The sequence below is a fragment of the Salmo trutta genome, chromosome 31, assembly GCF_901001165.1.
Source record: "Salmo trutta chromosome 31, fSalTru1.1, whole genome shotgun sequence".
In the NCBI taxonomy this organism is placed as follows: Eukaryota; Metazoa; Chordata; class Actinopteri; order Salmoniformes; family Salmonidae; genus Salmo; species Salmo trutta.
The window spans coordinates 737,501-752,457 of record NC_042987.1 but is presented as its reverse complement, the minus strand read 5'-3'; the positions used below and the strand labels follow the sequence as shown (position 1 = coordinate 752,457).

General features: G+C 44.5%; 1 protein-coding gene across 1 annotated transcript in view; it reads right to left on the bottom strand.

Moving 5' to 3' along the window:
- The window catches only part of LOC115169288 (insulin receptor), a 117,935-nt gene that overhangs the window by 17,275 nt on the left and 85,703 nt on the right, over positions 1–14,957 (bottom strand). Inside the window, exons 5-12 of the mRNA XM_029724757.1 lie at positions 14,145–14,284; positions 13,886–14,030; positions 13,347–13,561; positions 12,766–12,892; positions 12,323–12,438; positions 11,355–11,486; positions 9,265–9,432; positions 4,456–4,654 (exon numbers count right to left, since the gene is read on the bottom strand). Of these exons, the coding sequence (XP_029580617.1) occupies positions 4,456–4,654; positions 9,265–9,432; positions 11,355–11,486; positions 12,323–12,438; positions 12,766–12,892; positions 13,347–13,561; positions 13,886–14,030; positions 14,145–14,284 (1,242 nt within the window). The remainder of the gene's footprint in view (positions 1–4,455; positions 4,655–9,264; positions 9,433–11,354; positions 11,487–12,322; positions 12,439–12,765; positions 12,893–13,346; positions 13,562–13,885; positions 14,031–14,144; positions 14,285–14,957) is intronic.

Below are 14,957 nucleotides of genomic sequence, written 5' to 3'. Positions count from 1 at the left end.
TGGCCCTCCTATATTGAACATAATAAACGGCTCTCTATCCACCGGATGTGTACCAAGCTCACTAAAAGTGGCAGTAATAAAGCCTCTCTTGAAAAAGCCGAATCTTGACCCAGAAATTATAAAAAACTATCGGCCTATATCGAATCTTCCATTCCTCTCAAAAATTTTAGAAAAGGTTGTTGCGCAGCAACTCACTGCCTTCCTGAAGACAAACAATGTATACGAAACGCTTCAGTCTGGTTTTAGACCCCATCATAGCACTGAGACTGCACTTGTGAAGGTGGTAAATGACCTTTTAATGACGTCAGACCGAGGCTCTGCATCTGTACTCATGCTCCTAGATCTTAGTGCCACTTTTGATACCATCGATCACCACATTCTTTTGGAGAGATTGGAAACCCAAATTGGTCTACATGGACAAGTTCTGGCCTGGTTTAGATCTTATCTGTCGGAAAGATATCAGTTTGTCTCTGTGAATGGTTCGTCCTCTGACAAATCAATTGTACATTTCGGTGTTCCTCAAGGTTCCGTTCTAGGACCACTATTGTTTTCACTATATATTTTACCTCTTGGGGATGTCATTCGAAAACATAATGTTAAATTTCACTCCTATGCGGACGACACACAGCTGTACATTTCAATGAAACATGGTGAAGCCCCAAAATTGCCCTCGCTAGAAGCCTGTGTTTCAGACATAAGGAAGTGGATGGCTGCAAATTTTCTACTTTTAAACTCGGACAAAACAGAGATGCTTGTCCTAGGTCCCAAGAAACAAAGAGATCTTCTGTTGAATCTGACAATTAATCTGGATGGTTGTACAGTCGTCTCAAATAAAACTGTGAAGGACCTCGGCGTTACTCTGGACCCTGATCTCTCTTTTGAAGAACATATCAAGACTGCTTCAAGGACAGCTTTTTTCCATCTACGTAACATTGCAAAAATCAGAAACTTTCTGTCCAAAAATGACGCAGAAAAATTAATCCATGCTTTTGTTACTTCTAGGCTCGACTACTGCAATGCTCTACTTTCCGGCTACCCGGATAAAGCACTAAACAAACTTCAGTTAGTGCTAAATACGGCTGCTAGAATCCTGACTAGAACCAAAAAATTTGATCATATTACTCCAGTGCTAGCCTCCCTACACTGGCTTCCTGTTAAGGCAAGGGCTGATTTCAAGGTTTTACTGCTAACCTACAAAGCATTACATGGGCTTGCTCCTACCTATCTTTCCGATTTGGTCCTGCCGTACATACCTACACGTACGCTACGGTCACAAGACGCAGGCCTCCTAATTGTCCCTAGAATTTCTAAGCAAACGGCTGGAGGTAGGGCTTTCTCCTATAGAGCTCCATTTTTATGGAATGGTCTGCCTACCCATGTGAGAGACGCAGACTCAGTCTCAACCTTTAAGTCTTTACTGAAGACTTATCTCTTCAGTAGGTCCTATGATTAAGTATAGTCTGGCCCAGGAGTGTGAAGGTGAACGGAAAGGCTGGAGCAACGAACCGCCCTTGCTGTCTCTGCCTTGTCGGTTCCCCTCTTCCCACTGGGATTCTCTGCCTCTAACCCTTTTACAGGGGCTGAGTCACTGACTTACTGGTGTTCTTCCATGCCGTCCATGGGAGGGGTGCGTCACTTGAGTAGGTTGAGCCACTGACGTGGTCTTCCTGTCTGGGTTGGCGCCCCCCCCTTGGGTTGTGCCGTGGCGGAGATCTTTGTGGGCTATACTCGACCTTGTCTTCGGACGGTAAGTTGGTGGTTGTAGATATCCCTCTAGTGGTGTGGGGGCTGTGCTTTGGCAAAGTGGGTGGGGTTATATCCTGCCTGTTTGGCCCTGTCCGGGGGTATCATCGGATGGGGCCACAGTGTCTTCTGATCCCTCCTGTCTCAGCCTCCAGTATTTATGCTGCAGTAGTTTATGTGTCGGGGGGCTAGGGTCAGTCTGTTACATCTGGAGTATTCTCTTGTCTTATCCGGTGTCCTGTGTGAATGTAAATATGCTCTCTCTAATTCTCTCTTTCTCTCTTTCTTTCTTTCTTTCTCTCGGAGGACCTGAGCCCTAGGACCATGCCTCAGGACTACCTGGCATGATGACTCCTTGCTGTCCCCAGTCCACCTGGCCATGCTGCTGCTCCAGTTTCAACTGTTCTGCCTGCGGCTACGGAACCCTGACCTGTTCACCGGACGTGCTTGTTGCACCCTCGACAATTACTATGATTATTATTATTTGACCATGCTGGTCATTTACGAACATTTTAACATCTTGACCATGTTCTGTTATAATATCCACCCGGCACAGCCAGAAGAGGACTGGCCACCCCTCATAGCCTGGTTCCTCTCTAGGTTTCTTCCTAGGTTTTTGGCCTTTCTCAGGAGTTTTTCCTAGGGAGTTTTTCTGTACAGCACTTTGAGATTTCAGCTGATGTACGAAGGGCTATATAAATAAATTTGATTTGATTTGATTTAGACATGGGCTAGAAAGAGTTTCCATGTCAGTAATTTATTTTCACATCTATGAACACTTCGGGAGAAAGGAGAGATTATTGGGACGCACCCCAGCCCTGTGTTGTCAGAGTTGGATGATGTGTGTTGATGGGGAAACAGTATGCAGGTAAAGATCGCTCAGCTTGTCTGACAACAGGAAGGGAAGGGAAGGGATGGCAGTACAAATGATGAATGACGACAGCTTACCTAAAACACACTGTGAATGTGTGTGTGTGTTAGAGGTCGACCGATTATGAATTTTCTATGCCGATCCTGATTATTGGAGGACCAAAAATGGCCGATACCGATTAATCGGACGGTTTTTATATATATATATATATTTGTAATAATGACAATTACAACAATACTGAATGAACAATGAACACTTTTATTTTAACTTAATATAATACATAAATAAAATCTATTTAGTCTCAAATAAATGAAACATGCTCAATTTGGTTTAAATAATGCAAAAACAAAGTGTTGGAGAATAAAGTAAAAGTGCAATATGTACCATGTAAAAAAGCTAGTTTAAGTTCCTTGCTCAGAACATATGAAAGCTGGTAGTTCAATATTCCCAGTTCTTCAATATTCCCAGTTAAGAAGTTTTAGGTTGTAGTTATTATAGGAATTATGACACGTCGACTATTTCTCTCTATACCATTTGTATTTGATAAACCTTTGACTATTGGATGTTCTAATAGGCACTATAGTATTGCCAGCCTAATCTCAGGTGTTGATAGGCTTGAAGTCATAAACAGCGCTGTGAATCAAGCATTGCTAAGAGCTGCTGGCAAACGCAGTAAAGTCTGAATGAATGCTTACGAGCCTGCTGCCGCCTACCACCGCTCAGTCAGACTGCTCTATCAAATCATAATATAATAAACACAGAAATACGAGCCTTAGGTCATTAATATGGTCAAATCCGGAAAATATCATTTCGAAAACAAAACGTTTATTCTCTCAGTGAAATACGGAACTGTTCCGTATTTTATCAAACGGGTGGCATCCATAAGTCTAAATATTGCTGTTACATTGCACAACCTTCAATGTTATGTCATAATTATGTACAATTCTGGCAAATTAGTTCACAACGAGCCAGGTGGCCCAAACTGTTGCATATAACCTGACACAATTTCCCTAGTTAATATTGCCTGCTAACATGAATTTCTTTTAACTAAATATGCAGGTTTAAAAATATATACTAATGTGTATTGATTTTAAGAAAGGCATTGATGTTTATGGTTAGGTACATTTGTGCACAGATTGTGCTTTTTCGGCAATGCACTTTTGTTATATCATCCCCCGTTTGGCGAAGTTGAAGTAGGCGGTGATTCGATGATAAATTAACAGGCCCCGCGTTGACCTCTAGTGTGTGTACATGATGTGTGTGTACATGTTATGTATGTTGGTTCTTTTGTACCCTGATTACACAATTAACAAATTCTAATTTATACAATAAAGACTTTGACTGATTGATTTATCAATCAATCGATATCAATCAAATGTATTTTATAAAGTCCTTTTACATCAGCAGTTGTCACAAAGGGCTTATACAGATACCCAGCCTATAACCCCAAAGAGCAAGCAATGCAGATGTAGAAGCACAGTGGCTAGGAATAACTCCCCTAGAAAGGCAGGAACCTAGGAAGAAACCTAGAGAGGAACCAGGCACCGAGGGTGGCCAGTCCTCTTCTGGCTGTGCCGGGTGGAGATTAGAAAAGTATATGGCTATTAAAGCCAGATCGTTCTTCAAGATGTTCAAACATTCATAGATGACCAGCAGGGGTCAAATAATAATCACAGTGGTTACAGAGGGTGCAACAGGTCAGCACCTCAGGAGTAAATGTCAGTTGGCTTTTCATAGCCGAGCATTCAGGTCAAGACAGCAGGTGCGGTAGAGAGAGAAATAGAGACATTTGTCCTTGATTGATTGACTGACTGACTGACTGAGGTAGATGTCATACATACTTGGGCTCGAAGACCTCGTTGTGGATGTAGTTCTCGAAGGTCTTGCGGTACTCTGAGTCCTCTGCCTCCTTCTTCAGCTGTTTGTCTGTTTTGGGACAGGCACAGCAGCGGCCACCCTGCCCCTCGTCCTCAGTCTGGTTCCACTTGGCCTCCTCATCACTGTCCACTTGGGTGGGCACACGCGACGGCAGCTTCATACCTGGAGGGAGGCAGGGAGAGACAGAGACCGAGGCAAAGACGGACAGAGACACAGAGACGGAGAGAGGCAGAGAGAGAAATAGACATACAAAGATGGAGACAGGAGGAGACGCACAGTCAGAGGCAGACAAAGATAGAGACAGAGACAAGCGCACAGAGACAGGCACACAGAGACAGGCACACAGAGACAGGCACACAGAGCCGAGGGAGCCTGTCATTAATTGTCAGCAATATCTTTGCTGGTTGATATACACCTACTCTGACATTATTCCCCTACAGACTAGTGTTGTCTAGACTCCTGACTGTTTGGGTGAGTGAGTGGGAGTAGAGGAGGAGAAGAAGTTAGAGCATGTGTGTGTGCCACAGAGTGAGTGGCTGCCACTTGTTAGAAGGCCAAATCAGGTAAAGAACTATTCCATCCCCCTCAATCACAGAACTTCACAGTCTCTCACACCCTGACCTTTCAGCAGTGTTTTCCAAGTACATGGAGTAGCACATAGAAAACGTAGCCAGCCAGGGTGTTCCAGGACTGGGGTGATTTTCTTTTGTAGAACGAGCTCTATTTTGGTGGCCTCTGGTACATTCTAATGCCTTGATTATATTCGATATACACAACTAAATCATTGAATACTTTAACAACATTACCTCCCAGATTGGTAAAATGAGGTGTAATATTGAGAAAAAAGACGAGACTTAACAATTAAAATGACTGAAAATGTATGAATTCAGCGTGTTAGTTGTTTTGGATATTGTAGGCCAGTGGTATTCAAAGTCGGGGTCGCGGGGAAATTGCAGTCTGGTCGCCATTTTAGGGGGGGGGGGGACAAAAAATTAATAGTTCAGATTAGTTCATGGGACAATATACAAATGTTATTGAGAAAGATGATTTGAAAAATGTAACTTTATTGGGTAAAAGTATTGGACATGATTTGGAAAGGCACACACCTGTTTATACAAGGTCCCACAGTTGACAGTGCATGTCAGAGCAAAAACCAAGCCAGGAGGTTGAAGGAATTGTCCGTAGAGCTCCGAGACAGGATTGTGTCATGGCACAGATCTGGGGAAGGATACCAAAAAATGTCTGCAGCATTGAAGGTCCCCAAGAACACAGTGGCGTCCATCATTCTTAAATGGAAGAAGTTTGGAACCACCAAAACAATTCCTAGAGCTGGCCACCTGGCCAAACTGAACAATCGGGGGAGAAGGGAGGTGACCAAGAACCCGATGGTCACTCTGACAGAGCTCCAGAGTTCCTCTGTGGAGATGGGAGAACCTTCCAGAAGGACAACCATCTCTGCAGCTCTCCACCAATCAGGCATTTATGGTAGAGTGGCCAGACGGAAGCCACTCCTCAGTAAAAGGCACATGACAGCCCTCTTGGAGTTTGCCAAAAGGCACCAAAAGGACTGTCAGACAATGAGAAATAAGATTCTCTAGTCTGATGAAACCAAGATTAAACTCTTTGGCCTGAATGCCAAGCCTCATGTCTGGGGGAAATCTGGCAGCCAGATAAATCATCTTGCTGTAGGAATGTTTTTCAGTGGCATAGACTGGGTGACCAGTCAGGATCGAGGGAAAGATGAACAGAGCAAAGTGCTGAGAGATCCTTGATGAAAATCTGCTCCAGAGCGCTCAGGACCTCAGACTGGGGCGAAGGTTCACCTTCCAACAGGACAATGACCCTAAACACATAGCCAAGACAACACAAGAGTGGCTTCGGGACAAGTTTCTGAATGTCCTTAAGTGGCCCAGCCAGAGCCCAGTCTTGAACCCGATCGAACATCTCTGGAGAGGCCTGACAATAGTTGTGCAGCAACGCTCCCCATCCAACCTGACAGAACTTGAGAAGATCTGTAGGGAAGAATGGGAGACACTCCCCAAATATAGGTGTGCCAAGCATGTAGAATCATACCCAAAAAGACTTGAATCTGTAATCACTGCCAAAGGTGCTTCAACAAAGTACCGAGTAAAGGGTCTGAATACAATTTAGCAATTAAACACTGGGGTGATAGATGTGCAGAAGATGAACGTGCAAGTATAGATACTGGGGTGCAAAGGAGCAAATAAATAACAATATGGGGATGAGGTAGTTGGATGGGCTATTTACAGGTGCAATGATCTGTGAGCTGCTCTGACAGCTGATGTTAGTGAGGGAGATATGAGTCTCTAGCTTCAGTGATTTTTGCAATTCGTTCCAGTCATTGGCAGCAGAGAACTGGAAGGAAAGGCGGCCAAAGGAGGAATAGGCTTTGGGGGTGACCAGTGAAATATACCTGCTGGAGTGCGTGCTAAGGGTGGGTGTTGCTATGGTGACCAGTGGGTTTGGCGGCGAATATGAAGCGAGGGCCAGCCAACGAGAGCATACAGGTCGCAGTGGTGGGTAGTATATGGGGCTTTGGTGACAAAACAGATGGTACTGTGATAGACTGCATCCAATTTACTGAGTAGAGTGTTGGAGGCTATTTTGTAAATGACATCGCCGAAGTCAAGGATCGGTAGGATGGTCAGTTTAACGAGGGTATGTTTGGCAGCATGAGTGAAGGATGCTTTGTTGCGAAATAGGAAGCCGATTCTAGATTTAATTTTGGATTGGAGATGCTTAATGTGAGTCTAGAAGGAAAGTTTACAGTCTAACCAGACACCTATGTATTTGTAATTGTCCACATATTCTAAGTCAGAACCGTCCAGAGTAGTGATGCTGGACGGGCGGGCAGGTGCGGGCAGCGATCGGTTGAAGAGCATGCATTTAGTTTTACTTGCATTTAAGAGCAGTTGGAATAGAATAGACCTACAGGTATGACTGAAGAATGAAGCAGGTGTTAAACATGAGCTGTAATACACAGAAAGCAGCAGTTGACCACTTCATTGTCAAAGCTTTAATCAAATCAGTAGGCCATTTCAATATCTTTAATAATACCATATATGTATCATGACATTAGCTTTTATAACCTTTAATCCGTTTTCTTTTATCATATTTTGGACCAGAATGAGGCTCTCTCCACTACCAATTGTTCCTGCAGTGATTGTTCAACATAATCATTGAATGTTTTCATAATTTATCTGCAGATAATCGCCAAAAAGCAGTAGTAGCCTACCATTACGCAAATTAGGGAGCCAAATGAACCTCCCTCAAACCGATGCGATCTGGTTCCGTGCCCCTAACAAATCCGATCAAACAGAACAACTCATCACTTGGCTACACTGACGAGTCACTTTAGCAGTCACTGACAAGTCGTCACGGGTTTCGAATCCTAGGAAAATACAAACAAGCTCTTTGGTTTACTTGTTCCGATGCTATACCATGGACATCATAACAATAATTAAGTGGATTTCAACTCATCGTTACCACTTACATTACATGGGAAGTGTAAATTCACTCACAGGAGACAATGAAGGAACATCATGGTCTCCCTCCTCCATGAAAATACATTTGACTGCAGCCAACCACGGTGTACAAAAATAACACAGGTATCGAGAGGCGGGACAGACAGCAGACTGACAAACCAGCGGTTTCCCTGTCATCGCTCACTTTGTGACTGACAGGCACCTGTCCTACCAATAGATCACTAGATTATGCATATCGTTCGGGAGAAGCCTAAACAGACTCTTCTGACTTGCGATTTGAAAGTTTTAAATGAAAAGAAGCCTAGTTAATTTATGATGTGGAAAAAGTAGCCGGCTTACAATTAATCTGTTATCGGCTATTTAGACGCATATTGGAAAACACTGCCTTTCTGGCAGTTGTCCAATAGAGTAGAATATTCCACCAAAGAAGAAACTCACACTCACCTTTCTGGCAGTTGTCAAACTAATGATAGTCGCATAACTATACTGAACAAAAATATAAACGCAACATGTATAGTGTTGGTCCCATGTTTCATGAGTAGAAATAAAAGATCCCAGAAATGTTCTGTTCGCACACATTTTTTGGGGGTGCACAAATTAGTTTACATCCCTGTTGGTGAGCAGATCCTTTACCAAGATAATCCATCCACCTGACAGGTGTGGCATAACAGCATGACCATTACACAGGTGCACAATAAACGGCCACAAAAATGTGCAGTTATGTCACAGAACACAATGCCAGAGATGTCATAAGTTTTGAGGGAGCGAATGTCCACCAGAGCTGTTGCCAGAGAATAAAATGTTAATTTCTCTACCATAAGCCACCTCCAACATAATTTTTGAGAATTTGTTACGTCCAACCGGTCTCACAACCGGAGACCATGTGTATGGTGTTGTGTGGGCGAGCGGTTTGCTAATGTCAACGTTGTGAACAGAGTGCCCCATGGTGGCGGTGGGGTTATGGTTAGGGCAGGCACAAGCTACGGACAACGAAGACAATTGCATTTTATCGATACCGTGACGAGATCCTGAGGCCCACTGGCCCATTTTTAAGGTATCTGTGACCAACAGATGCATATCTGTATTACCAGTCATGTGAAGTCCATAGATTAGGGCCTAATGAATTAGCTCAGGAAAATAAATGAAATTGTTGCATGTTGCATTTATATTTTTGTTCAGTATATATATGATGCCTATGAACCACCTTTCTGACTGAAGTTACATTTGTAGAATAGAATAGAATTGAACAGTTTCTCCAAAACACACCTTTCTGACAGTAGTCAAACTTGTAGAGTTCGCTGGCCTCAGGCTGCTGCTGACAGTACACCAGGTAGTGAGTGATGTTGCCGTTGGGGTCCGTTGGGGGCTTCCACTTCAGGATGATCTGAGAGGACGAGTTAGATGATGAAATGGGGTCCAGGGGCACGGACGGTTCTGGGGGAGAACACAGATACATACCATACGGGTTACTAATGTCTATGACAGAGAAACTCAAATCTGGACCTGACATCCAGTTCCACTGCTGGTTTTCATACCTGCCCTCGAATCTGAGACTGATTAAAACTTGGTGAGTGAAGGTGAGTGCAATTAACTACCAGGTAAAAAAGGTCCAGAATCAGATTTGAATATCCCTGGTCTATGACATAAACCAACTAAATTATGTTAGTGCAGGGGTATTCAAATCGTGGCCTTGAGGTCTGTACACTGCTGCTATGTATTTATTCTTCCTTGCTAACCATTGAATAATTTTAGACTGTGAGTGTACTCTCGGGCCAAATAACCAATCCCCTAACTACTGGGGAGAAACGAGCACCAGCAACAAGCACCAGCAGTCCTGCGTAAGTCAATGCCCGGACATGAACGCCCCTTTACTTAGTCAAATAACAACATGGTAACGAGCAAAAGGTTCACAGTGTTCGCTTATTTCGAAATAACTATAGTGTATGTATCAGCAGTAAAAACCCCAGGGTGAGTGACTGACTGGCAGACAGGACAGAGAGTACCAGGCATCACTGTCTGTACCGGTGTGTGATTACATTCGATCTGTGAGTGATGATGATGACGGTGACACCTACAGGGTACAGGTCAGACCACATTGTCAGACTCTGTTAGAGAACAATGAACATTAAGTCTAATGATGTGTGTGTGTGAGCGTTTGTGGGGGTGACGGAGTGGTGACACAGGACAGGTGCCTGACAGGCGAGGTGGGTGAAACTAGAAAAACTAGAACACCCTGGAGAATGCACGCCACCCTCCAGTCAGCTTGTCGATGGTGCTGTGCCAGCCGCTATGACTTTAGAGAACAAAGATTATGTTTAATGAAAGCTTCTCCTAGAGGTATGTGGGGTTGATGGAGTTATGACACAAGATGGGGTGAACCCAGGTTCGGTTCAACCGCCACATTGACAGAGAGACAGAGGTAGCCTGGATGCCAGCCAAACATAGCGTGACAATGAGTGACAAGGACTTGGCAATAAAGCGGAAACGGATCTGGGACCAGGCTAGAGACGAGAACGGTGAAACTGTAATTACAGTAGAACACTGGTTGAACTGCAACTAGAACACCTTTGACATGCCTGCCCGCCTCCGATGGTTGTGTGCCAACTGTAGCCTCACACCAGCCTGTGTGGTGCGAGGAGGCAGCATGCCACGCGGCTGCACTGTAATGTGGTTTATCAGGAAGGAAGGAGACAACGCACAACAAGTACAAAGGAAGCCAGTCAGACTAACTTAGACACCTGTCTGTGTTCAACCATTAACCACAGCCTGTCCTCTGGAGACACACAGCGACGCACACACAGTGACACACACACACAAGATTCATGACCTCAGCTTGTGTGACTACAGACATAGGGCACAAAGCAAAGACACAATGAGACTGGGAGGTACAGGTAGCACTCCTGTCTCATCATCATTTCCTTCCTCTTCCTTGTTCTCGTGCCATTAGCTATGACACACCTCAGCTAACAGTCGAGGTGAGGCAGAGGACAACAGCCAGTCTACCAGCTACTGTAGCTCGTAAACTACTTATCCTAACCAGGGGCGGTCAAAACCCACCTTTGACTCTGGAGAACCTGCTAGCTAATTAATATATTGGATAGTCCACTCGCCTGTTGGTCTGATTAAGGGGTTGGGGAGGGGAATGAGGGCTTGAGATCACCAGAGAGAATGAGGAGTCTTACTCACAGAATTGAATGAAGAACTGTATGGTTGCGTCACAAATGTCCCCAATGGCACCCTATTCCTTATAGGGTGTACTACTTTCGACCAGGGTCCATAATGGTCAGAAGTAGTGCACTATATAGGAAATAGGGTGCCATTTGAGAGGTAGCCAAAATCTCAATAAGGGCTCTTACTGGTGGCGTTGGTCCTGACGTAGATGATCTTGCTCTTGGCCCCGAGGACCTGGTGTTCATCAGAGGCAGAGAGCTGGGTCTTGACCATGATGGCGTACTGCGTCCAGGGCTTCAAAGACATGATCAGGGTACCTGGAAAGAACAATTGTATTGGTACGTGTTGCAGCACGGACACTATTGAGTGGAACACTGGTTGTTCCTTCCTTGCTACTACAGTGAATCAGGGTACCTGGAACAATAGTATTGGTACATGTTGCAGAACGGACACTATTGAGTGAAACACTTGTTGTTCTTACCTTGCTACTATAGTGAATTGGGGTACCTGGAACAATATTACTGGTATGTGTTGCAGCACGGACACTATTGAGCGAAACAATGGTTGTTCCTTCCTTTCTACTACAGTGACCAGTATGTACCTGTACTATATGCTGAAAGTTGTCAAATATGAATGGCTAAGCAGCTAAAATAATTTAACCGTCCGTCCATTCTGTATAGTTGTTAGACAGATTGACAGACAGGTGACACTCATGATGGATTAAAGGTAGACTCAGCGAAATGATGTAACCACGAGCAGCACCGCATATATTGAGATTAGCGAAATGCAAGACTTCGCTCTCACACAGTCCCACACAGTATCTTCGCATGTGCAAGAGTTCATGCTGTTACAGAATGGTAGCCAGGGCACCAAAACATAGGAGAGCCTCTTAGTTGTTGTGGAAACTGACCCACTTATAGTCTTCACTTTCTGCAGCAACGTCACATTACTGAGTCTACTTTAAATCAACCGAAACCATTGTTTTGTCCACTTTTATTCATGCACTTTACTCACATTTTGGTGCATCGTGTCTTAATAAACATAATATTTCTGCATCCAAACCTCCATTTTGGATTTCCCCTAAGGTTTTGACAGTGTACAGACACCTATCCTTTCCAATACAGTTGTAAGACAGAAGAGAATGTAACGTTACCTGGCTCCACCTGTGGGTTGCCCTCTGTAGCCCGGGCTGGAGGATCCAGGTCAACTATTACCCAGTTAGAACCACAGGCGTCCTGGCCGTCAAACTCTGTCACGTTGCGGTAGGGCCTGGGAGAGGGGAGAGACACAGAATAGCATAGATAACAAATAAGGAGACACGCATACTGCTCCAAAAAGCTCCTTAGAAAGGAGGAATTGTACTAGGCTCCTGACTACATTGAATATTCCGCAAAGTTCTTCAGAAAGGAAGTGGTTAAATGGTATTAAGTTCCTAGGGACGACTGTTTGTGGCCCATAGTGTACTGATACAATTAAAACCCCACTTCTCTGGAAACTACTCATTCCCAAAAGTAACCCTGCCCTTCTGAAAAATAATTTCAGATGGCACAGTCATGTCCAACACACACACACACACACACAAACGTGTGTACTTACGCTTCCTTGTAGAAGAGCATGAAGCCCAGCAGATCTCTGAAGTCAGGAGGCCAGAACGGTTCCCACCTGATCACGATCTTATCATGTGTGGCACGCACCTGAGTGAACCTTAACTCCTGGTTCTCACCTGAGTCACACACACACACACACACACACACACACACACACACACACACACACACACACACACACACACACACACACACACACGGTTACTATCACAGGATATGGTCAGTATTACACTGTCCTAGGTCTGTGACACACCACAGACGTACGTACGTGTGTGTGCACAAGCATGTGTGTGGGGCGGCAGGTAGCCTAGCGGCTAGAGCGTTAGGCCGGTGATCAAAAAGGTCGCTGGTTCGAATCCCCGAGCCGACTAGGCGAAAATCTGCTGATGTGCCCTTGAGCAAGACACTTAACCCTAACTGCTCCTGTAAAGTTGATCTGGATAAGAACGTCTGCTAAATGACTCAAATGTAAAAAAATAAATATATATATATATATAAAGTGTGTTCATGTCTGCAAATTTGTGTGTTGGCGTTCATGCGTGTGTTTACTCAAGACTGTAAGGTCCTTACAGGAGGCCTGGTCTCCATTGGTCTTGGATACGATGTCGTTCTTGTGCTGTCTGTCTTTGGTGCCTGTCACCTCCTCCATCTTGCGGATCTCTGACATGCAGAGCTTAATGTTGAGTTGAAAGAACATGCGCCCCTGGAGGATGGTCAGGTTGTGTTTGTTCCAGTCCCACAGCTGACGCAGGTTCTGGTTGTCTAACGCATAGAACGAGTAACCCCTGGGGAAGAAACATCAGGCTTGGGGTCAATTCCATTTCAATTCTAGTCAATTCAGAAAGCAAAACAAATTCCAATTCATTAAATATAATTGGAATTGGAATTCCTGTGTACTTTCTGAATTTACTGGAATTGACCACAACCCTGACAGACACATTATCCTGATGTATTTTTAAGTGTATTTTAAGTATTATTGACAGATATAGTTTAGAATATGAGAGGAGGAGGAGGAGGAGGAGTAAGAGGAGCAGAAAGAGAAAGAAGCTAACTGCAGGGCTTGGAAGTAGAAAGTTGGAGGAAGAGGACGAGAAGGAAGGTCAACTTACCCGTCTATTAGTGTGTCCCCTCTGATGACCTGTAGTTTGCGGAGGAAGGAGAGAGAGACGAGGGCGTAGGAGCGTCGGACAGTAAGATACCCTGTTATCTCCTCCAACTGACCAAGGTTAGCTTCCAGCTCTGCTGCTATGTTATCTACACACGCACACAATCAAACCCTTATTAACTCAGAAGGAACTTTGGTTACAAGCAGGGGTGGCATAATGACACACACACACTGTAAATTAGACAAGGGCTCACAATACTCACTTCCTCCTCTGAGGTTGATTTCCATGCTGCCGTTGAGCACGGTGCATCCTCTCAGAGCCTGTGCTGCTGTCACAGAGTCCACCATCTTCTGGCCCATACACACCTTAGGACACAGCCCAGCACATGGACTACAGATTAACCTGCAGGAGGAGATGGAGAGAGCACCCACGTCAGATAGGGATGAGGGGGAAAAATCCATACAGTAGAGTATCGCAATATTATTTTTTGGCAATTTTATATTGATACTCTGACTCCAAGTATCTATTAGTAAATTGCTAGGTAGTTAACGTTAGCTAGCCCTAAATCGGCTGTACCTGCACCAAAACTCCAGATTGTTTTCAAACGTTTGAAATGGTGTGCCAACATGTTAACACTTATCTCCAAAACTCGTTTTCTCACGGGCTCTCTTGTTTCTCAGCAGCAGACATATAGTGAGCAATATGTTTGGAAAATCGGATCACAATAAAATGGCAGTACATATAGAGTCGTGATAGACATTGTATCAGCACCTAAGTATGGTGATAATATCGTACCGTGACGTCCCTGGCAATTCCCAGCCCTAAGGTCATACGGTACAAACACACACAAGTCAGAAAACACACATTCTTGGGGTAGACATACAGACTAACACAGTCAGAGAGTTCACACAGTCACCGAGTTCGACTCACAGGAGGTGGGAACCACTTCACAGACATAATCAGACTCTCACTCGGCGGTGCACGCACGCACGCACGCACGCACGCACAGCGCTTGCCCAACAGCTACTCTATAACCTAATAGTCACCTCACTGTGATCTTAGGGACCTTCAATGC